Genomic DNA, 24,319 nt, shown 5'->3' on the forward strand with positions numbered 1-24,319 from the left:
CATTCCAGACGACATCTGAGCAGGATTCCTGGCGCAAAGCTGCCCGAACGGCCGGTGCCATTACTCACCGGTGCTGATCGGGTACCAGGTGTGGAGCCCAAGCCCGGGGTCGGAAGGACTGCTGTCCTAGCTGCCTCTGCAAGTCTGGAGGGATTTCAGCTGTAGGGTTGGTCATTGCCAGAGTGTGCCTTTTTGACCTATTTGCCAAGTATCTGCAACAAGCAGGAGCACATTTTATAAGAGACTGATGGGAGTACTCCAAAAACAGGGAGCGTTAGATAATCCAGAGTAAACGGGAAGGAAGAATGCTTGCTGCAGTGCTCAGAACCGACCGGGGAGAAGCACGCCATGGACACGCTGCCCATGCCCGCCACACCACCGGGTCTTCAGCGCTTAGGGGACAAGTGTAGTTTCAGCTGCTTGTGTGCTACCGCCAGCCTCAGAAGGGAAGACTAGCCATTTGCTCTTCCCAGCAGGAAAGCCACGTTTCATCTCAAGGGGAATGCTGGTATATCCCTTTGGGAATACCCAGGCGACTACCTGCCCTCCACGCGGATTCACTCCACTACAGCAGGTCTGCCTCCCTCCCCCAAGGCCCCACTGAGCCACGGGGAAGTCTGCTGCATGCACGGAGCCGAGAGACGAGTCAGAGACAATCCTAGCAAGAGCTGGCCAGGGAACGGGCGCAGAGCAGAGCTGCTGCTCAGCTGCACCCTTGCAGGACGGCCTTTGCACTTCAGACCTGCCCTGGGACGCCCCGGGCCTAGCCGTGAGCAGCGGCCAGCTCGTCACGGCAGGGGAAGGGTGCACGAGGGCCACCCCACCAGAGATTACGGGTGGGTAGAGCCTCCGGCTGCCTGAGGAGCAGGAGGAAGGGCGCTCGGCTGAGGAAGGGCTGGTGCCCAGCCCGGTCCAAGTGCGCCATCTAGTCCCTGCTCCGCTCTCCGGGGAGTCGGAAACCACCCGGCGATGCGCAGGGCAAAGCCAGAGAGGGAAACCGAGCAGCGAGAGGGTCCCTTCCTCTGGAGCCACAGCCCCCAGTGCTAAGGCTGGGCTTGCCTCTCACACCAGAGCCTGGGGGCAGCAGCTTAACCTAAAGCACCCTCTGCACTGGAACCAAGAGACCTCAGTTCTTTTGCAAACCCCCTAAAGACTGGGGGAGCGTGCAGGGCAAAACTAGGAGCCTCTGCTTTGGCAAGGGTGTGACGAAGGGCCGCACGGCTCCGACAGCTGCCGCCCTGAACCGCTAGCTCCCGGCTGCAGCGATGCTCAGAGCAGCTGGCGGCACAGGGCCAGAAGAGATAACGAACCAAGCACCTACCCAGGATGCCCTGGCTTGTGGCGAGCAGGGGGGCTAGCGCTTTACCCCCTCAAGGCCAGGTGGGATGAACGCCCGCCTGTGAACTCAACTATTTCTACTCTCGTGAACCAACAGCAACGAGGCAGCTGCGGTAACTGTGACAAAGATCACCTGGCCAGCAACACCAGGGATACTAATGGGGAATTCTCACCTTCACTCTTTTCCCCCCGCTAAGGCTCCCTGCAGCTTCAACTGGTGAAGCATGGAAGAGCAGCAAGCAATACAGTTGTTGCCTTCTCCAAACCCAGCCTCTCTTTGCTAGCTACCGAAGCCACTTAAGCAGAAGGCAGCAAGTTAACAGAATGAAGAGTGCTTAGCGTTGTGGTAACTTGCCAAAGCCTGTGCCATTAGCTGTTTAAGAATCATTTGATGCGGACGGGGAAGGTTTCCCAAAGAGCTTTACAGCTGTGGTTTGCTAAGATCATTTTATTTCAGACCTCCAGGGAACAATCCAATCGTGAGCTGTAACAGCCTTTTGGGTGGAAGAAAGTTTCCCCAAACTCAAAAGGAGATGTGACCGTTCCCTGGAACAGAGAAAAGACTATGCTCTGTTTTCAAGGTCAGATTAAGGAGGGCAAAAACTGCTCACCGGTGGCTGCATACAGAGTGTTCGGAGCGGTGTTCTGAGAAGCTAAATATTTGCATCTGTCCCTGATGTTAATGCTATTTACCCTTCTCCTCTGATGACTACTGACATGTTGCAACATAAGGGGGTGGAGAGCAAGTTAACACGCTACCTGGATGGGGCTTTTTCTGGGCCATCTGTTGGAAGAAGAACCTGTGGTATGAAAAGATTAAGGGCAGCACCGTCGAGAGCAGCAAAGTGACCTATGGGTCCAAGGAGACTTGCCTTTCAGTGGGATCTGAACATCGCAGTGGCTTGCAACCTACAAAATACCGCATGTGGGTTTCAAAACGCTTCCAGCTGAGCTAACGCTTTAACTTAAAGGCTCAACTGAAACCTTAGGTTTTAGAGAGGTGAAAATCTGCCCAGGTAAGATGTCCAGGCATCCCCTTGCCAAGAATCAGATTTATCTGATTTCCACAGTCAGAAATACCGTCTACCGTCTGAGGTGTTGTCAGGGGACATTATGGGCCCTAAATTACAACTTTTAATAGCTATCTAGGCAGCACGGCTGTGTATAGAGTCCGCGTTCCTGAGCCCTGCTAGGGAGGACAGCGCACAGTTAGGGTACGGCAGCTTAACAGGGGCTGGACGCAGCCTACAGTGCCTGGAGGTGCATGCTCTTCGCCTGCTCGGTGCTACGACTTAGCCTCATTTCTTTCATCGTGCTCCCCTGCAGCTGGGGCAGGTCACGAGCACGGACCTTCCCAGTACCCTGACTCGGTGGATGAGCAGCAGCTCGTGAAGCTGGAAAATACTGCGAGATTGGGCAAAGACGAGGGTGGTGAAGAACGAGAGCATAAGGCTACGCAGAAAACACAAGACGTGCTCTGCTGAAGGGCTGTGTCAGCTAAGGTAGGGCTGGAAGCGAGTTCTTTCCCATGTACCAGCTTTGACTTTCTTCTAAGCTCAGGTAGGCAAAAGGAGTCTCAGCGCACACTCTGCGCAGTCTGTCACTGCACACACCCACCGGCCAAATCCCCCCTTCGCTCCGGAGCGCTGAAAGGAGAAGAGCTGGCAGAGGCTCTGGAGCGCGACCTCCACCCACCCCAGTGCTTCTCTGCCTGCAACCAACCCCCAGTTTGAATCCTTCTCCCAAGCGCAGCCCCTGAGGAAACGCTACCTTACTCGAGGTGATGGCCTGTACAAACTGGGGGGGAATCCAGAAAACTTGTCAAGTTTGCGGTAAGAAGTAGGAGCACTCGGTAACCACACCCACCACACGTAGCGCACCGGCTGGTTAGCAGAGAGGAAACTACGCGAAAGCTACTAAGAAAATGTTAGCGAGGACATGGTTAGTGTTTTCATGGATTCAGAAAGTACAAGCATACTCTACCCGCTTCCCGGTACGTGTTTGGAGCAGGCAAAGAGAACAGAAGTTTCCAGCCTGACAGCTAATAATCCTTTCCTTATTGGAGCAGACTATTTTAAGGCCTACTGCAAAAATTAGAAGCTAGAGGTACCCGTATTTCCAGCAAGCTCACTTTAAGGCATCAGAGTTGGATGTTTACTGCATGTCTTGATACAAAAGCTGCACTGACACCCAAGGCCACAGATGAGCTCCTCCTACCTCCATCACTCAGCAGGGAGGGGTGAATCACTTAGCACTCTCATTTTGCAGGTTAGTGTGGATTGCATGCTGGTGCACACTAAGCAAAGGAATTTAGCGGTTTCAGAGTTTCTGGAGAACCCGCTGCTCAAACAGCTAACCGTTTCAGGGGGAATCCAGCTTTGTAAGCACCTAGTAGTGTCAGAGGAGTAATTGCCTACAGTAATCAACACCCACAAGAACAAGAGAAATGCTGAGCCTTCGCTGTAACCAACACTGTTGCCTGTGATGAGGTTGCTCGTGTTTTAATTCAGCTGTGGAACACCACAGGGTAAGCCTCTTGGAGGGTAGTAAGGGCAAATGTTAACAGACTGGGGGTTACCTCTGCACAGCTTCCTGATCTGGCTCCCCATCGGAGCTCTCCTCATCCACAGGGGTGACAGCTGGGACAGCCTGCAGAGAGAAGAGAAGCCACGGGTTCCACAAGGCAGCCGGCGTGGTCCCGTCCGCACAGCGGACACCTGACCTTCCCGAACAGGCTTTCACAAGAATATACGCCAGCTCCTCTGCGGCACCAAGGAGCCCTTCCGACATGCCTTCCCCAAACAGAACCGCCTGTACAAGGCTGCTGCTTCTTTTGGTGTTACCAGGAAAATTCAGTGATACAAATGCCACAGGGAAGAACGTACATTAACACCCAAGATGGACATTTTAGCTTTCTCTATTAGATCAGCAAAGGAGAAGAAAAGCAATCATGAAAAGAAAATTCACAAACACTGTGTCAATTCCAAAAGAGGAATACCGCCTCAGCTGCTAGCTACCGGAGAGCACGGCAACCCTCCCGCAAGGGGACAGAACGCCCTGCCGCTCCGGAGGACGTGAACCTTCGGAAGCAAGCGGGCGCACTCCCTGCAGTGCTTCCAGAGCGCCACTCTGTCTGCTACGACCTGGAGGCAGTCACCTCTGCCTGCGGGAGAAGGTATTTATAAGCACACCACCGACTCTCATCTTTCCTTTCGCTACTTACTGGCGTCATAGTGACGAGCGGAGATGGACCCCGAGGACGTTTCAGCAGTTGCTGTGCGTGTAACTGGATGTTAGCTCCGCCATCTGACGCCCTCCGCCCCAGAGGGCCCATGCCATTCAGCAGCTGCAGGGTGGGAGGCTGCAGCAGGGACTGCTCCTGGGAAGCAGACAGACAGCGCAGTTATCAACCCCGTACCGGACCCTTCCGGTACCCGAGTGCTAAGGTCACAAACCCAGACACGGGCACGAGAGAAGACAAGCCTTCTGGGCTTCAGGAGAGATGGGGGATTAATTGCCAACATCTCAGAGCTGAAGTGGGGCAGAGAGAGGCAGGGTCAGTGGGAAAAGTAGTGTTTAACTCTCCATTTCCCTGCACTCTGCTTGAGTTGCCAGGCAGGCTGCGACCCGCAGCTCCGAAGCCAGGCAGCACAGTCCTACTTCTCCCCAGCCCAGTAATTAATTTCATATTGCAGTGTTCTTTCCCTCTTCAGCTTTTTAAGGAACCAACTAGAGTCATACCTAAAGAGACAGCAAGAGGGTAAATCGTGAAGCTTATGGAGTCCAAGGAATCGGCAAATAGGGAGAGCAAGCGCGAGCACAAACACGCACCCACGTGCCGGTGGGGCACCGACTGCAGCAGGGAGCACGTGCACCTGCCAGTACCTTGTACTCCAGCTGACCCGTGGGCTGCAGGTTCTGCCTAGGCAGCACATTGTGCATGAAGTTCACATTCGGGGTCACCTGCAGGAACGGAGCCTGAGGAGTGACGCGGGGGAAGCCAGGCAGGAGCTTCTGCAGATCTTCCATGACTTCCGTCCTGTGCAATCACATTTACAGAGGGGTGAATTAGCAACGATGTGAAGACAACCAGCCACGGGCCCAGCACACTCAGCTTCCCTTCACAAAAGGCTTCTTATTGCCCTGGAAAATGGTCACAGAGAGTAGCCAAGCCACTCTTCGGTTTTCGTTTGTCCTTTTTCCCCCTCCAAGTTGAGATTTGCCAGAACTAGCTCTTTGCATTAACCTCGATCGCATTTATCACAAAAAACTTCAGCTAGGACATGACAGCAGTGCCGCTTAGGTGAGAAACTGGCTTGCACGCCAGTCAACACCACTATAGTTTACACAGCGCTAATCAGGAAGAAGAGAAGGAAAGAATCCCATCCTCATCCTCAGCTGCAATATTGACCAAGTTGTGCAATGGGACCAGGACGTTTAAAAGAACGCTTTTGCTAAAGAGATATACCTTGAATTTCTTCCTCTATCTAGCAAAACTCGGGTTTGCAGAAATAACTCCAAGCCACTCACAGCAGGAGCAGGAAACCAAAGGTTTGATACCAGCTATGATACAGACGCCTGCACTCACCACCACCTGGTGTGGCTAGAGCGGAGCAGAGACCTGGGACCGAGGGGCACGCCGTGAAGTGTATTTCCCAGCCCAGAAACTGGAGACCACTGCCAGTTCAAACGGTATCAACTCTTATATACCACAGAGCCCAGAAGTCCCCTTAAGGCTTTAGCCTCCCATCTGCCAATGTAGCACATGAATAAATCTGTGGTACCTCAGAAGGACCAAAGTCACGCGCTAGGAGTAAATCTTCAAGTTCCCTTAATCCTCCGTCAGGGAGTCAAGAGTCCAGTACTAACCGTGGGTCAGCTACTCCAACTGTGTGCCTTCTCATTGAAAGGTAACGGACCAGAGCTTCAGGTGACGGCTCTTCCCCTTCATCACTGTCCAAGTTCATCGTTCCATCAGTCTGGGCAGGCAAAACATTGGAGATGTCAAATACAACGTGAGGATCAAGCAAAAGGCTTCAACGCAAGCCCAGGAAAAGAACTCGCAGGGGTCATCGAGGGGAGCACCTCACCTCTACAATTTGGTTTTCAGGGTTGATGAGCTGGACTTGCGGTACGTTGATGCTCATTGTATTGCCCGTCTGTTCTGTCTGCTGAGCGGAGAGATCGAAATCAGAAGACATGATTCTGTAGATGTAGGACATCTCCTACAACCCCTTTACAAACACTGCCGGATTAACACCAGTGCACAGACCTAACCACCTGGGGACAGGGAGGTGACCCTGGAGCCAGTGAAGATCTGTTTATTCTTAATTCCCAAGAGGCTGCCTCATTTCCCCTCCTCACTTCTGCTCAGGCAGGGTCAGCATCTCTTCTGCTTCCCCTATGACCGGGTCCCCTCTTAAAGCAAACGTTCCTTTCTTGGACAGCAGCACAAATTGAGGAGGAAGCATTGCACAGCAGTCCCAACACACTCTGGGTCCCAACCAGCAACCCTCGCATTGCCTCCTCCTCTGTCACTTCGCTAACACAAGACTTTCTCTGAAGGCTATTCGCGAAACCCACAGCCGACGAACAAACTGTTCCTAACCTCAGGATTACGGCACCCTAAAGACGCGTGAAGTTCTCAGACAAGGAACGTTTTGACACTCCTGCCAGGATGAGGACACCTCACCCAGCAAGTCTGGGTCTGGCAGGTAAGGGACTGGCTGGCCTTCCAGGGCTGGAAGAACACTATGCAAGCAGGATCTACCTGGATGTTAGCAGAGGTGGGGAAGGTCATGGTCCGTGGTATACTTGGAGATGCTGCAATGCGCAGGTTCTTGTGCCTCTTCAGACGGTCGCAGAGCAGGCTGTAGATTGCACTGTAGTGATCGTAAGCATCGGCTCTTAATGACTAAAAAGAGGAAAAGGCAAAAGCGGTCAGTTCTTTTTGTCACGCAATAAGATACGCTCTGCACTGTGCTGAGGTTGCTCAGTTGCTAGAGGCGAGAGGCAACAACCACGGCCATTTGTTCTCCAGTGGGAATAGGCAGGACGTGACCGTCAGCTGCGGTGTCTTACCTGAATTGTGCGCTCCTTGTCCAGCCCCATGTCCGCCATTGCCAGCAACACATCCTCGTTCAGCGGCTCCATCTGCCTCTCAGTCTTCAGGTGCTGACACTCTGCTATCAGCTGCAAGAGCACAGACACAGACCTCAGTGCTGACATTCCCAAAGGCACGCCAATGAGTCACAGCGCTCTGAAGAACCAAGGCACCAGGCTCCGGCTGCAAGCTGGCGTGAGCTTGGAAGGCTGAGGGCACACCAATTCAAAATCTAGTGCCTTTGGCTCTCGGCGCCAAGGGGAAAGATACAAAAATATGCGCAGACGAGGAGCGATGTGGAAAGCAAGACCAGGAGACACAGAAAGCGGAAAGGCAGCACACCAGCACCGGGAATGAGAGTTCTCAAACAGCCAAAACGAACGCTGCGGCACTACGTGCCCGGAGCCCGTTTGCAGCCCGGCAGGCACCGAGCAGACCCCACTCGCGCACCAGCTCGCTCCTGCTTCTCACCCTGTCGAACTCCGCATCGGCCTCCCCAAGCTTCATCCACTTGTGTTTGCAGATCTGCTCCATGGAGAGCCGCTTGCTTGGGTCCAAGACCAGCATGTGGCGGATCAGATGTTCACATTCTGCAAGGGAAGAGAGAGAGGGGCCGGGTAACCCGCAGGGAGAGACATGACTTCTGCAGGAGGCAGCCTCGCGCCGCACTAGGAAGTCATACACAGCAAAAATATTGCTTCTCCTTCTGCACTTCGCACCCGTTCAGTCCCCGACGTGCCACTTTGCTGCAGACATTTGATTTCCCCGTGCTAGGAAGGGAAGCCACCCAGGCCACCGGGCCCCTGTGCCGTTTGCCGGAGCCCCTAGGTGGCACGCTGTCACCCTGTCCCTCCCCGCCTTGCTGGCACTGGCCAGGGGACACAGCTGGCTTTTGGGGGGGTGAAAGGCAAAGTATCCTCTGAACATCCCCCCACTCAGCAACAGCTCACTGTGAATGATTTCTCCATCGTATTACGTCTGTGCTGTCAGCGTGGGGGACTGCTGAGGCTCTCCCCCATTTGGGGCGGGAACTAAGCTTGCTCTAAAAGCTCCGCAAGTTTTAGCAAGCATTTTCTGCATGAAGAGAACCCCCTCCCCAAGTAAGGCGGCAGGCAAGGAAGCTTGCAGCTGGGAAACTCCACGCAGCCCATGCAAAATTATTCCCTAAGCTGAGAGCAGGCAAACGAGAACCTACGTATGACTCGTTCTTAAGTGAAGCTGGATTAAGTGACCGGATCTCTTAAGTGATCCGAGAACTAACCACACTTTTCAGAAACAAGATTTATTACTAAAGCATTCAGGAGCATTTTGCAGAAACAGGACATCGACATTCATCTCTGATGGGGCTACTGCTGAAAATTCACGTGCCATAATGCTGTAAAAAGCTTCTTGTCTGAAACAGGTGTCGCGAAAGCCTCTACATTCCTAAATCACTATTCCATTTCTAGCTTTCGCGTTTCCCAAAATTTAGAAAGAGCGTATCTTCTCTAACGTTTTGCTATAGTTTGCAGAGTTACATACGTGAAAGCTGGGATTTTAAATACGTGTATTTCGGTTTCTAAATTCTAGATTCAGAACTCTGCGTTATGAACCACCGTCCAGCGGATAAGCTTCCTGGCATACCACCTCACTGGCATATAAATCAACTGGTATACTATAATTTCAGTGCTCCAAAGAATCCGTAAGCAGAGACGCCACCAGCGCCTGCTCAGCGCTGCAGGCGCGCCGCGCCGCGCGCACCCCTTACCTGTGGACATGAAAAATGGAATGCGAAATTTCCCACTGAGCACCCTCGCCCGCAGGTTCTGCAGCGTGCTCCCGTCGAAGGGCAGAGCGCCGCAGACCAGCACGTACAGCACCACGCCGAGACTCTGCGTCCCAAACAAAGGTCGCGTCAGCAACGTTAGAGGGAGAGGCCGGGAGACGGCAGTTAATTGCAGTGAGTGTTGTTTAAATAGAATAAAATCGTAATGGAGAAGAAAAAGCAAATCCCACTGGAACGGACCTTGCTGACATCTCAGTCCCAGGCCAGCTTAATTCCTCCTTCAAACTTCAAGCCTAATTTAGACTTTCTTTGGAGCCTCGGAAGCCAACGGTTAACGAAGCCTACCGCCCCAGCCTGCCCGAGGCAGCCCCGCAGCACCGCGGCGGGAGGCTCTGGCCAACCCGCACGCCCAGACCAAACACAGCTTCAGCCGACCGAACGCCGCTGTGACGGCGCGGCCGTTTCAAGCCCAGCTGTGCCACCCTTCCCTCCCACTCATCTGGCTCGGCTGGCAGAGCTCGGGGAGCCCCGCGAGGAGAAGCGCCAGGACAGCAGGCAACCGAGCCAGTGTGGAAAGGCAGGGCTGCAGGGCAAAGCAGGCTCTGCGTTGCACAACCAGTGCCACGGAGGAGAGCGTCCCAAGTCTCTGCGCTAATGCGCTCTCTGCAAAAACCTCGTGGAGCAAAACCTGAAGTTTCCTCTCTCAGCTCTGCCAGATCAAGCCCTACCGCAGTCAGTACTCTGCCATTCAACAGCAATGAAGTGAACCGTATTTTTGGGAAACGAAAATAAAATGCATTTCTGGGCAACTAAGATTTTTGGCGTCATGCCTCCCAATAAAGAAAACATGTGACGTAGTAGCCAGAATAACATTTCGTAAGCATTTCTTCGAAAAACGTTTTTTGCCGTATCACGGGCTTTTCTCCGAGACATGTACTAAGTGTTCAGGAAGCAAAGCCAAACAAACAGAGCAAAAATGAGATCGAAGTAAGAGAGGGAGAGGTTCATCGCATACCCAAATGTCAACCTTTGGCCCATCGTACTCCTTTCCTTCAAAGAGCTCTGGAGCAGCATAGGGAGGACTCCCACACCAGGTTTTAAGCAGCTGACCAGGTGTGAAGATGTTACTGAACCCAAAATCTGAAAGACCAAAGAGAACTGATTAGAGGAATACGATCCGCTCCAACCGTCCTAAACAAACGGTATTTATGTAATTTGCTGAGTCTAGTAAAGTCATGTGCAATCCCATAATGGCTAACCGATACGCAGACATCAGAGAAACGAGAGCGCAAAAGAGGCAAGAAGAGTAAGAGCAACGCTGAAATCACCTGGGCAGCGTGCAACGTCTTCTGTCCGTACCGAGAAGACCAAGCATTAACGGCGGCACCTCCGCTTCGCACAGTGTAAAACACACGCCATTTAAACAACCTGCTGCAAAATACCCACGACTTCGGCCTGCTTCACGTACTACAACTGTACTGCTTTTGCTCAGCAGAACACAAAGATCCTTCCAAAAGTTTGCTCCTCACTTTTCACCCGCGTGATTTCCATGCTGGAGTCAATACACCAGCAATCAGATCAACGAGGGTTGCTGCAAGTCAGGTGGATGGTTTGGAATGAGGCTTCCACCTTACGTTCAGGAAATCCTACGTAAATCTCACGTGTTAATTTCCAACCTTCAGCTTCTCCGACGTCAAGTTTCACAACCTCATTAGGGCCAGGACAGCCGCCAGCAAGGACAGAATGCGAACAAAGGGAAAAATAACGGGAAATTTTGATTTTCCAGAAAGCACTACATGAGCTGGAAACTTTGGTTATGGTGGGCAGCTCTACAAACCAAGTCAAATCATCCACCAACAGCAAATAATAAATCCTGAAAGAGAAATTAAAAGAAAGGTCTTAACCTTACAGGCAGTCAACCGTCAGCTTACGTGGGCGCTAACGGCATTCTCTGCTAATTAACCTGCCACCCCCCCCGGCACACGGCTGGGACTTGCACCGGGAAGACTAAAGAAACCGAGGTGTGGATTCAAGAGAAGCAAGCTTTTTCGTATAAAAAGAAAGAATCTCCACTAACAAATTTCCTTCTTTTTCACCTCAATTGAATAAAAGCAAATACAGTCACAGAGAGGCGTCTCCAGGTCCCGCGAATGAGGTGTCCTTAGGAGCAAGCTCTGTCGGAAGGAGCGGTGCCACGAAGGTTATCTGCGAACTGCCGTGCCTGTGTTTCTGCTAGAAGTGTGCCAGCAGGAGGGCGAGTGACATTAACGCATGCGGACGGGGACCCACGGCAACAAGGACATTTTTCATGGCATTTGCACCGGCAGCAAATCCTCACGGCAGGCTTGCGTGAGAAAAAACAAGGAGGGCCAGAAATACTCAGTTTGCAAATTCTACCTGATTAAACCAAAAAGCATCGTGGCAAAAATATACAGCGCAGCTGCGGAAAGTAAAAATCTCTTATAAAGAGCTTAAGACTAATTTTGACTCCGTCACTGGTCAGAACCGCAGCATATCTGGGATAACGCACAGCTGACTGCCTACCTGTCAGTGAAACACAAGATCCCGATGCTGTGCCAGGAGAACTGGACTGAAAATGCGTATTTGAATACAAGTACACAAATGGTAAAGAATACTGGAGGTGCAAAAGCACAGCAGGTTTTTTCCCCTTGCTTGAAATAAATACACATTCGTCTTGAAAACTCATCTTCGTTTTTACCTGCTTATTTCTCCTTACAGTCTGTTATCCGTGCTTTAAAAGGGAAGGACTTTGGCACGCATTCTTTAGCCATCGAGAAAGGTCTGTTTTCCTAAATCATACCAAACTACAGGCTTGCCCTAACACATTCAATACTACCCTGCCGAAATGAAAACGGTTGTCGTCTTTTAGACAAAAACGCCCGGAGTTTCACACCAACTTGCAAGAGAGCGAGCCACCAGCGAGGCCGGTGACGGCCAACACCTCTGCGCAGGAGGCACAGAAGACCCCGCCGGCACTCCACAGGCAACGCGCTAACCGGTGAGCCCGTGCTCCCGCTCGCGACCGCCGCTTTCCTCGCAGGATTTTCCATGACCTAATTTCAGGCGACCCTCCTCTCCTCCTTCAAACAGCTTCTGCAGACCTCCCCGGACCAGCTAGCGCAGCAGTCGGCACAGCTCCTGCTAGCTCAGCTCCAGGAGGGTACAGCCAACTGTCCTCCTTCCCACCCCTTCGCAGGGGCAAGGTTCTCAATGCGGAGATGGTTTACGCTTGTGAGGAATACCTAGCGTGGCGTGTTCCTGTGGAAACACCTGGAGTGCAGACAACGCTGCTCAAACCCCACCTGGAAACAGAGCGCAGAGGTGGTAAGCGTCCTTTAAAAGCATCACAGTATCAAAACGAGGCAGTTACACACCCTTTGGGTTTTTACTGTTGGAAACGAAGTCCTCTAAACTTCCAAAACACAAGAGTGGTCGGCCTTTGGAAGACTGTTTCAGGGAAACAGTACACAGCCGCCCAATTGTCTTTTCCACCTCTGCAAGCTTTTGAGCTGTCCTGCCTCACGTTTACAGTAGGATGCGTAACGAGTGCCTGCATTACGGCTACCAGAGCAAGCAATAAAAACTACAGCACTAAACGTATTTCCGCCTCCTAACAACAACGCATCTGTAGTCAATGCAAGAACACTTGCTGGAATTTTAGTACTTCACATATTTTTGAGCAAATTACTCTGGTTTGGTTGCTTTTATTTATCCTTGCATGTACTCGACTGGGCTTTGCGGCACGTCAGGAACCAACCGTATTTTCAAAGCAGCGAGTATCACCCCACGCAGCCCAGCACCAGCTCCAGCTCCGCACAGGACAGGGGAACGCGGTGTTCCCTGCGCTGCTGCACCGGCCCGCTAACCGGTCGTGCCGTTCGACAGCGGCACGGCAAGCAAGCAGCAAGCACATTCTGCAGCGAGGGCAGAGCTGTGCCATGCCAGCTGGCAGCCGCCGCTGCCTCTGAACAGACATGCAACAGCTGCCTCCTGCAACCTTCTCTGCGTCGTAAGAGCTGCGGGAGATAGGCTGTCTTTGAAATCTTACCCCTCTTTCGCATGGGCTTGAAAGTAGCCCACGGGTTCACAGCTCTTTTTGACAGTGGAGAGGAGGTGGGCAGAGAGAGCAACCCCGCAGAATCTCTCCTTAGAGGACCGGGCCAGGAGGGCAGAGACGCCGCAAGCGTGTCGGTGTTCAACCAGCAGGTCCTGGAGCTCCTGCCGTCACCCCAGGGCCGCCCCGGATTTCAGGATGAAAAACCTCTCCCGGTGGAGAGCTGCCGCTCTACCCAGCACCTTCCGGGCTCCAGGGGAGTCACACTGCTCGCCTCTGCGGGGACCTGGAGCCAGACGGCTCCATCTTACACGAAGCACTGCTCAAAGGCTTCACGCAGCACAGCTTCCAGAACCCACCCGTGCTGCAGGAACTGAGGTCAAGGCTAGTGAGAACAGCAGGCTTTTTAAAAGCCCTCCCCAAAAGTTAAGGGGGGGGGGGGGGGGGGGGGATTTGAAAACCCTCAAAGCAACAAACAACAAAACAAAAATCTCAAGCAAACAAAAAACCAAACTACAACTTCCACGAACTTTCTTAAAAACTATGACAAGTCACCCCAGTCCAAGGAGACGTATAAATCCAAATCCCCAGGGAGCAGCCAGGTCTCATTCCACAAACAGATGCAGAGGGAAAAGGGCATTTTTAAAGAGCAAGGTAAAAGTCACAATGACGTGATACAGGGAAAATATTTAAAAGACACATCTCTGTGCTACAAGAAAGCGGGCCCAGTCCCTCACGTTTCCTCAGAGCAGAGCTTCAGGGAGCCGGCTTTAGTACCTGCACAACAGGGACTTTTATCCTCAGGAAGGTGAAAGAGCGAGCAGGCTCTTGCAAACGAATGCAAAGCGATGCATAGATCAGATTCCTCTCTGAAACCATACCCCGGGAAGGCCTGGGTATTTAGCAATAATCTCAACTCCTGGCTGAACTCTCTGACTGGGAGCACAAGTGAACATAGTGCCAGAAGCTACCGACTCAGACTTTGAGAAGGTACGCTGGAGAAAAAGCGTCCACGGGAAAAAACGAGAGCGAGGGTAACAGCGTTTCTACCTTGCTGTTTACAGAAAAATAGTATAGCTGCAATCAATCCAAACCCCCCCCCAAACCCAAAAAGCACTCTCGTAGCCACCATCGAGTGAGAAGAGCAGCATTAACCCGCTCCAAGGCTGCTATGCTATCTTGCTAAGGGTCAATTACTCAACTGCCGCCGAGTAAGGGACGCAGAGCTGCAAATGGAGGCCAGTAGTAACGTGCTAGAAAATCTGCACTGGTGAGAGCCTGAAAAACTCCAAAAGCTGATGGAATTATGCACGTTACCGAAGGCTGCGCATATGGGTATCAGAAGAACCACAAAGCTGTAGTCCTGGTCTCAGCTCTGGGTGTTTGAGATGACACGCTGGCTCACCGCGTCCTTCGGGCTATCTGCGTCGCTGCTACTTGGCAGATCAAAATTGCCCAGACCTACCAAGCGGAGCCTTCAGAAGACACCGGAGATATATCTATAGCTTCCATCAGCTGAACGTTAAATGCGTTACTGAAGAGGTTTGAGTTAGACACGGTTTACGGGTTTGGCAGTGAAGGTTTAGCTGATCCTCCACCCTGTGTAACAGGGCTTTGTGCATTTCTGTAGTATTTATTCTGGGAGGTCTGGTGTGAAAGAGATCCATTGCTATCGCTTCTTTTTTTTGCTCTCGAAACAATGGAAGAACTGCTGTCAAGTTGTAATTAATGAGTTATAGGGACAAAACTTAATACTTGGAAAACCCTATACCGTAAATCAGCTTTTCCAGGCTACTTTTCAAATCACTACTACATCTTCCTGCCAAGTAAAACACTACCACCACCGGGGTGGGAACTATCTTCTAGAGTCCATTCTGGGAGCAGAGATTTGGAAGGAAAATAGTTTCCAACTCCCTCAGATTAAAAAAAAAAGTTTCCACGATTTTCAGACATTCACACAGCTTGTCAGCATGCTCATGTGGACATTCCTTTAGGAAATCCAGCCGTATCCCGTTTCTACCTGGGTTAGTTTTTAACTTACTTCTTTCTTTTCATTTGCTGGGCACCCTCCCCCCAACACAGATTAGATTTTACCCTGTGAACACAAGATGGCCTCAAATCATTAGTGCATCTGTTTGCACAAAACAGATACCAGAAAGCGCTGCTTATGAAGACCTCTCCTGAAGAGCCTCTCTCATAGGAGCTCCATTACCTGCCACCAACTCCCTCCACTGCCCAGTGCAGCAGTTACCAACGGGCGCTTGCTGCTGCCCTCCTTCGGTACGGAGGCTCGGGAAATGAGTCTGACCGGCAAACCCAAGCCGTTTGCCCCGTCTTGTCAGCACGTTTCTCTCGGTGACCGCACACAGCGCAGTCCCGGGGAGCGTGAGCTATCAGGCTTCCCGTTGGCCGTGAAATGCTGTACAGCGCGAGGCAGCACAGGTTCACTTAACGCATAGAAAACACTACGAACCACTCAAACTTCGTCAGCGCCGCGTCTCTTACTCATCTTCTGCCCCCAGAACAGCGAAGAGCAGGTTATCGTCCTCGTGCCAAGGAGGACATGGTTCATGCTATTAAGCGTCTAGAGGAAGTTTCATAAAGTCCTTCGCTGCTTTCTATTCCTTCCCCATTCCCTCCTCACAAAGCGAGGATGAGAGAAAGCTAAGAAGTTACTAATCATTTTACTACAAATCAAATGTTAAACTCTAACACCTACGGATGGTACGTAAGAGAACGGCAACACGACAAACAAGACTGCTTCCTCTCTCCAAGATGGCATCAAGCTAGAAGAGTATTCCCCAACTCCCAGTATTAAAATTGCTCACAGACTGAAACGTTTTGTAGCCCTAAGCATTTAAAAAAAAAAAAAAAAAAAAAATCAAGTTACAAACACTTGTAAAAGCCGACAAGCTCTCCAAGGAAGTCTATTAAGAGAGGGGGCAACAAAGTGCTGTCCAAAAATGCTCTGCTATGCATTAGGCTCTAGCAGAATTAAATGGTAAGCATGAGCTCCTCCAATTCAAAAGCCCGTGAAACGAGATGACCGGGGCGGTATTAAATCCTCTTGTTTCAATCAGTTGCTGCATAATCCCACAAAGCTAAATAAAGCCAAGTCTAGTCAGTGCATCACAGAGCTCAGCAGCCAAGGCTCAGTCTCACGTACAAGAGGATCAGACGTGCAGGCCTGCGTTAGGTCAGTCCAGAAACTGCCCAAGGTGCAAGCTCTCTGGAAGGGCAGTTATTAGCAAAAAAAAAAAAAAAACCCCACTGCCCAGCAAAACACTGGGAGCAGACTGTAAGGGTCTGTTTATTTAGTAACTTCAGCTTCTCTCCCTGCAACGAATAAAATACCCAAAGCACCGGGGCTAATTCTCTTGCCCGGTCAGACAGCATAGTGAAGCAATTCCAGGGGTGCTGTTTCCCCTTCACTGCTCTACCATAAGCGTTGTCATCCTCACTTTCCATTCGTTCTCTCTCACCTAGTCTGACCTGCTTCAAAGAGGTCCTAAACTGGCAGCAGGACTCAAAACAAGGTCAGTTTTTTGATATCAGTCTCGCCCATTATCCAGTGTATTGGGACACTGCAGTATCCATAGCCGCATACCTGCCTACGAAGCCAAACCAGCTTTTTTTTTTTCTTCCCCCCCCCCCCCCCCCCCTTTTATTTTGCACTACTTGAAGGGAGATATAAATCTCCTGGCTACAACCTGGCAGTTTCAGCTCTGGGCAGCAGGCCACACAGAAATCCAAAGCTTCCTTTAGCCGCACTGTGCTTCCTTCTTTCTGAATACCTGGAAGCAGCCAATGCCTACATTTATTAACTTCTGAACGCAGCTGCCTTCCTCCCACACTGCTAGTCTTAGCTCACCTGCTATTTTGATGTTAAGGTTAGCATCCAGAAGTAGGTTTTCTGCCTTCAGATCTCTGTGGACTATATTACGACAGTGACAAAAGTTGACAGCAGCCACTATTTGCTTGAACTTTCTCCGGGCTTCCTTCTCGGCCATACGTCCGTGGGCCACCAAGTGATCTGTGGGGGACGAAGCGAAGAAGAAAGTGGTTATTGACACAGGGAACGCAACCCAGACAGGGGCTTCTCGCACGCTTGCAGCGAGCGGTGCAGAGGATGGCGATGGGGAACGATGCGGGCACCAGCGTGTTTTCCAGGTTCCAACACCAGACGGGGTCACCGCTGAAGCTACGGGGAAAGGGACTCTGGCACACCGCTGCCACGCCAGCGCCGCCTCCAAGTGAAAGGCTTTAAACTTACAAACTTTCCTCTATTTAGAGGACAGCTGACGGGGCTGGCTGGAAAATCAGAACCGTTTTGTGAAAAGCGTAAAAGTTTTTACATCTTTTTCTACATCAAAATAAAACTTTTTCAACCTTTTCCTTCAGTCCAATACCAAGCCTCATACCATATTACCTCGACAGTGAGAGGTGCAGGTTCATGGCCATGTGCCATCCCTCCTTCCCTCTGTTTTTTTTCACAGGAAACGTGTCTTCGGTCTAACGAGCCTCACCAAAGGTAACTCTTGCCGCAACCAGTGAAGTCCCGGCTAGTTACAGAGACAGCTCCTCAACTTCAGCTTTCTAGCTAAGAACCTGCCAGCTGCGGAAAGCGTTTAACAGCATCCCTCTTCAGAGGGAAAGCCACTCATGACCAGATCGGAGGGAAACCCCGCTAACGCCCCGCAGTTTACGCCAGCTCCGCTCCAGCAGTCTGTACACCTGCCTCTGACCCACGCTCTCCTCGCTTCTGGTGGTCACAGGGCACTCCACAAGGTACACCGTGGCCGAGAGCCAGCCTAAACACTCCTAAAGCACACAAGCTCCCGTTACAAACGCTGCAACTCAGTACAAAAGTACAGCTTGAGGAACCGTTTTGCTTCTGCGGTGCGACAAAAGAAAGTCATTGCACGCGCTTCAAAACACGTGCAGGGGTTCCTGCCGCTCGTAACCAGTCTCTGGGTACTTGCTGCTGTTTTGGTGCAAAAACAGGCTTGCGATATTCAACCACGCATTTCATTATAAAAATGGAGCTTGCCTCTACTACGGAAATCTGAGTACTCTAAAATACTTTGTTGAAAATCTATACTCTCCCTCAAAGGTAGTATTTGTTGCCAGCGAGGCTCTCCTTGGAAGCTAGCATTGCACACACGGATGGGAAAAGTCTCTCTAAGAGACCACAAAGGCAGGCATACAGCAGCAACCCAACTTACGTCGAGCCACTTAAAACCTGCAAGCGCCAGACTTCGGGAAGCCACTCGTCCTGCAAGCGGGGACGGACAGGCAGGAGACAGGCAGTAGGAATGGCAGAGAAAGGAAGAGGAGAAGCATGCCCCTCCCCTGAAGCACCGGCAGAACAGGCAACAAAGCTCTGCCAGGAAAAATGTAGAAGGCAAAGTAAGTGGCAGCTCAATTATGAAATGCAATTATTACCCTTTCCTAATATCTCTCCACCCTATGAGCAAATCCAGCTACAGCTGATGTAGCACGGTAAGAAATACGGGTAGGAGTAGCAGTATGCAAGATTATGGAGCTGAGGACAGTGCTACAAAAAGAAAAACCCACCCAGGAGAAACCTGAGAAGCGTCCTGGAGAGCCCCCAGTAACCAGACGCGGGACCAGGAGGGTTCCTGAGTTTCCCCAGCTCGCGGGAAAGGCTTCGGAGAGGTTTGCACAAGCCCCCTCCCCTCCGGCGCGGGCCGGAGAGCGGGTTAGCAGAGGCACCAGCAAGCCAAACCCCGGGGGCTGCTTATCTCCTTGCCCGTTTCCAGAGGCTACGACTTCTCAGCTGGGCCATCGAGTCGACCTCGAAAGGCTTCTGGCCAAAAATAGGCCGAAGTGGTTCATTTCACTCCATAACTGGAGGGCTCGACAGAGATATCTGTTCTTGAAAATAACAAAAATAAATCACTTCTGAAGGTTTCTCGTCAGGTGGTTGTATTTTTCCCAGTCACCCATTAATTAAAATACCTGCGACATAATTGACTTGCAGTAAATACTAATTACCAAGATCCATCAAAGCAGTTCTGCTGGCTTCTGACTGCACAGCAACCTACTTCTCTACATTTGACTACTCATGTTGTGCAACAGAGCGGAGTTGTTTTTCAGAGAACTCGTCAATTAAGTTTTAGTCATCGGATAAACTTATTCCGTGAGCAAATCTGAACCAGGGCTGGGGAAGGAAATCCATCACCGATTCCAATATGACCCTCAAGTCACTTGCTAGGAAAAGCAAAATTTACTATCTCAAACAGCCCCATCATATTTCATTAGGTCATTTGCACGGCCGTAAATGTTTTACTCCAAAGAGTTGGGACACTGACAAGCAGAGTTAAGCAAGGGCCTGCTCCGGTTTAAGCATTACCACCGATCAACAGATAGCAGCTCAGCTCCTAAACACATCAAGGCCATTCACATCGTTTACTCCGCTTGAATTTGGGAGCGCAGCCTGCCGATAGCGCAAGCCCTCTTAAAACAAAGTGCAAGGCTCCAACCACTCAACGTTTTTGAAAATACCCGAGAGATTCTCCCGCAGGCCAGAAATCCAATCCCGCCACTGCTGCAGGCGTATTTCTACAAGGCGCTCCTAAGTGTATTTTTGCCCAAACCAAGTTCACCTGTCCCCCCCCCGCACAGACAGCGACACATGCTGTTCGGTCCCATGCACTTCGCAGAGTCTTGCTCTCAGGGGCTGCCCTGCCAGACGTCCGCTCGCCCAGAAAACTCCGCTGCCCCTGTCATTAGTCAGTCCTGCTTAGGCTGTGAAAAAATATCCTTTTAGGTTAGGCGTGAAATTTCACTGTTCATGAAGAAATGCGCGTGGAGGCCGGTCCCCAAGCTCTGCACGTAGGCACAGCACTTGGAGACCGCTGACATTTCTGCACAAGCTCCAGAGGAAGGACAGAAACAATGAAGCTACAGAATACTTCACATACCACCAAGGGCAACTGTATGCCAAAATTAACCATTGCAAGCTTAGTCTGCATAAACCACTCATGCAACGGAGGTTACAGAGATGACCTGACCGTTCAGCTGGGAGCCAGCACGCTGATCTCGAGTGCACCAAGTCCAGAAGCACAGGCTCGCCGCTGGGTCGTACGCACGTCAGCGCGCTCTCCGGGAGCAGAGGAGGCGTACGGCGTTGCTCCTTCGAGCGTTTTCCCGAGAGACATGAACGCACGATTTCACGTCACAACCCTTAAAAACATCTGTTGCTGTTCTCTGTACTTGCATGAAGCACCTGATGCTGCTCTCTGCATTAAAAAACACAGTAAAATCCTACACTGAAGGAAAATCATCTTCTGGTTAAGAGACAGGACTGGTACACAAGTTTCCACTTTTCGCCTCTAGACAGGCTCCTCGCGCTTTTAAGTTGCTTTCTGTCTGGAAGGCAAACGCTGCTTAAGCTTCACATCTCCTCCGTGTGGTGGATTAAGTTAAATTTCCAGCGTATTTGGCGACCTTGTGATCTCAGAAGCAGCGGTGGATCTCTCTCTACCTTCTGGAGACCGGTACCGCATTGTTTAACGCGTCTGTCCAGCTCACGCTCAGAAAGCTTAGGACAAGCAGCAGGAGTCGGAGAGAAGGGGCAGAGGCAGCAGACGTGCTAACCGCATTAACCAGACGATCGTTTTGCCAAGTTTTCTGAGAATTTTCGTTAATCGACCAAGCACCCGTATTCTTGTCAGGGAGGACTGCAGATTGTTTACAGTATTCACAGTAAACCGCTGAAATCAAAGCAGACTTTTAGACTATATTCTCTTTGACCTCAAAAAAAGGACACTCGAGGGACCTGGAAAAAAGAGCACCCGACGTTTAAAAGGAGACATTCATTTGTTCATGATGTCAAACCAGCAACCCAAAAACACGCAAAACATGCAGAGGGACAAAAGTAACAATTTACGTTTTGCTGCTTAAGCCCACAGCAAAAGCAAGTCTTCCCCCTGATCCCCGCGCACCGCTATGCAAGCAAAGTGAATTATCGAGACGTTTCCAGTAACAGATGAATCAAAGACACTTACGGCACAGCTTGGCTGCTGAAGGAGCTATCAGCCCTTTTACTGGAAATTCAGATAAACAGGTTGTGAGGCTCTCCCGGGTGCTAACCCAGGAAAGCCTGCAGAGCTCGGGCCAACAAGGGACAAGAAAGGCAAGCACCCAACACTGACTGACTGAAACTGTGGCCGTTTAGAGAAACTACCATTCTTTCAGCTAAAAATTCCATCCTATATTACTGCCTATGTAATATTTACAGTTGTATGGTACAGTTTAAGCCTTTGAAGGTCTTTGTAAAGCACCCAGGGAAACAACTCAGACTTACTTCTAACAAACCCTTGCAGTTCACGGAAGCGTGACGCTGTATTTCAGATTATACGAGGCACTCAGCCTTACACTGAGCGTTTAGCATCCAGAAAACCACGGTTGTCAGCTCCCCTCCCCCTTCTGCAGCTCGGCGCTACACTTTCGCATCAAAACCTACGTCACGCAGACGTCTAGACAATCAAGAAAAAGAGATAAAAGACTCAGCACAGGCACGTTTAATACGGAGGATTCCCCAGTGCCCAGAGTGACTGCACTGTCCACACGCACCTAGCGGCTGTCCCTGCAGCAAGTCCAGCGGCTCCTAACAAGCCTGCCGTAGGAGGAACGGACATTGCCTTGAAGCAAGACGCGGACAAAGTTTTACCCTTAGCAGCAGGTAAGCCCAGGCTTCCATCCGCTGCACGACACTACGGAAGAGCCGGAGCGGGCGCGAAGCCAGCCCGCGCCGAGATACTTTCTCTCAGCCGCATGAGGACGTGAGATTCTTCAGTACTGGAGATGCTAACGACTGCAAGGAAACCTTTCCAAAACGGGTTGCTGTTTCCTCCCCGTAAATTGCTTCCGCTGTTAGAACAAAGTCTTAATGGCTCCTCAGGAAACTCCGATTACAAAAAGCTGAGACCCGAGTTTCCCCCTCTCTGCTCTAGCGCCGAGGGCGCGCGGGGCCTCGGGCAGCGCCTGAAAAATGCTCAGAAGGGGCTAGTGGGGGCACAGCCTCCTGGCTTCAGTCTGGAAAAACGTCAGGGCTATTACACAACTGGCTGCTCCCAGCTATTGACGAGGACAAAATGCTGGGCAGTGTAATGGAAATTAGCCATGCTAATGAGCTGAACTTGCTACGGCATAAAATATTTCAGAGAGCAATGAGATTTTCACTTTGACTCATGTAGAAGGCTATTTTTGTAACCAGAAGAATTCATTCCAAGTTTGTATACGAGCTTGCACATAGTTCTGGATTTAAAAAAAGATGAGCCCATCTCTGCCAAATTCAACAGAAGAGGGAGAAAAAGTAAGAAGTGATTTATACTGTTCTGCGGTGATCCACACACAAGCGAACTCTAACACGCACTCAAGTGATTTGGCTGCAATTACGGCTCGCTGCACATGGTGAGGAGAGTTTCACAAGCCTTCAGAACTGCCGGGTGTCTAGCGCCGTGATTCACGTTTGAGGAAACAACGGAAGACTCAGCTGGAGGAAGTCAGGTTTTTCACCAGGCGATCCGCACTTTCCAAACAGCAGCTACCGCTCGCTTCTTCCTTCAGCCGTCACCTTCTCAGAGGAGAAATCCAAAGGACGTGGACAATGTTGAGAAGGCGGCGTGACAACCACCTACAAAGGTACTGAGGAACTGGTATTAGAATATATTCACCGGAAACCAGCATTTTTCAGCTCAAGTTGTCTTATTTTCCTTAATTTAGGGCTTTTCTTGCTTCACTAAGAGCTTCATCTTTTATTACAACTCAGCCTCAGTTCCAGCAGAGCGGGAAGCTCTGACATCAAAAGTGCATCTACTGCAACGACTTAACAGGATGAAAACGAGAGTATTTCCATTTAGCTGACAGGCCGTATGTGACTGTCCTCACAAGGACGTTGCCTGGAAGCAGATTTAGGCCAGCTCACTTCAAGCGCAAAGGATTTTCCCCCTTTCCCGAGGCTCACGTCGGCTGAGCTCGTAAAGACCAACCTTGCAAAATTCTGACTCTGTCACCTGGCACGGAATTCCAGTGTGTAAGTAAATCTTTATTTCTACGAGTTTCTTATTGGTCATGGCAGTAAAACAAACAAATTAATAAATCAGTCAACAGTTCTCGCATTTGTGCGGCACGGATACTTCTTTTTTTTTTTTTCCCCTTTAAAGAATAGCTTCTGCGGTCAAGAGAGCTCAGCCAAAACATTGTTAGCAGACAATGGAGTTTAAAATGGAAGCAACTAATACATGCTGAGATAACATCAGATATCAAAGAGATAAGAAAATACATGGTTTTGGGAACAAAATACTACAGAACCGCAGGACAGCCTCTTTCTTTGAAAGCTACTAACAAACACCAACATTTCCGCTCTAGTTAACGGGTTTCATGTAACTTGCTGGGAAGCAAAGTATTCAGCAACACTTCAAAATCCAACCGGATGACTATTTCCAACACCTTTAATCCCAAAGTCAGCATAAAAGAGGAGCAGAACCACCTGTCCACGAAACCCAAAGAAGAAACAGAGGTTAGGGAAGTTATTTTGCCATCGAGTTGGTATCATTTATTTCTTTACCCCTCTTGTCAAGGGAAAGTTTTCGGGCTGAAGGGCGTCTCTCAACCGAAACAAGAGAGCGCGGCAGCTATTTTCAGTTTACCGTAGTTGACCAAGTGCATTAGCTGATTAAAGAATGCAATAAACGTACTTACCAAATATTTCCCCTCCACTAGCATACTCTGTCACTAGATAAATCATCCTCTCCGTCTCCATAACCTGGACGCAAGGACAGAAAAGCGACAGATAAGGAGACTGCCGTGTGCAAAAAGAAATGTAACTAATTGAAAAGTTTTATTCCTTCGACAACACATGTAACTGCTTTCATCAAATGACAAATATTACTTCCCCATGCTTTACAGAGCTAGGCAAAGGAAAGGACAGGAACCGGGGAAAGAATCAAAGAGCAAGTTTTAAACACTAAATCTGTAGCTAAACACAACACTTCACCTGCACCTTCCT

The 24,319-nt window shown here is 50.5% G+C and overlaps 1 protein-coding gene across 5 annotated transcripts in view; it reads right to left on the reverse strand.

Annotated features, from left to right (window-relative positions):
• The window catches only part of SIK3 (SIK family kinase 3), a 91,140-nt gene that overhangs the window by 13,568 nt on the left and 53,253 nt on the right, over positions 1 to 24,319 (reverse strand). The window contains exons 3-15 of one of the 5 annotated variants that reach the window (XM_076358716.1): positions 24,013 to 24,076; positions 17,153 to 17,314; positions 10,222 to 10,346; positions 9,189 to 9,312; positions 7,913 to 8,031; positions 7,420 to 7,530; positions 7,109 to 7,252; positions 6,429 to 6,509; positions 6,208 to 6,317; positions 5,224 to 5,377; positions 4,562 to 4,717; positions 3,917 to 3,987; positions 69 to 212 (exon numbers count right to left, since the gene is read on the reverse strand). In XM_076358716.1, coding sequence (XP_076214831.1) covers positions 69 to 212; positions 3,917 to 3,987; positions 4,562 to 4,717; positions 5,224 to 5,377; positions 6,208 to 6,317; positions 6,429 to 6,509; positions 7,109 to 7,252; positions 7,420 to 7,530; positions 7,913 to 8,031; positions 9,189 to 9,312; positions 10,222 to 10,346; positions 17,153 to 17,314; positions 24,013 to 24,076 — 1,565 coding nt within the window. Of the gene's footprint in view, positions 1 to 68; positions 213 to 3,916; positions 3,988 to 4,561; positions 4,718 to 5,223; positions 5,378 to 6,207; positions 6,318 to 6,428; positions 6,510 to 7,108; positions 7,253 to 7,419; positions 7,531 to 7,912; positions 8,032 to 9,188; positions 9,313 to 10,221; positions 10,347 to 17,152; positions 17,315 to 17,710; positions 17,852 to 24,012; positions 24,077 to 24,319 lie in introns of those variants that run through there. The other 4 variants (XM_076358717.1, XM_076358714.1, XM_076358718.1 and 1 more) reach the window with 4 other exon arrangements.

This window comes from Aptenodytes patagonicus, chromosome 23 (assembly GCF_965638725.1).
Source record: "Aptenodytes patagonicus chromosome 23, bAptPat1.pri.cur, whole genome shotgun sequence".
Classification (NCBI taxonomy): domain Eukaryota; kingdom Metazoa; phylum Chordata; class Aves; order Sphenisciformes; family Spheniscidae; genus Aptenodytes; species Aptenodytes patagonicus.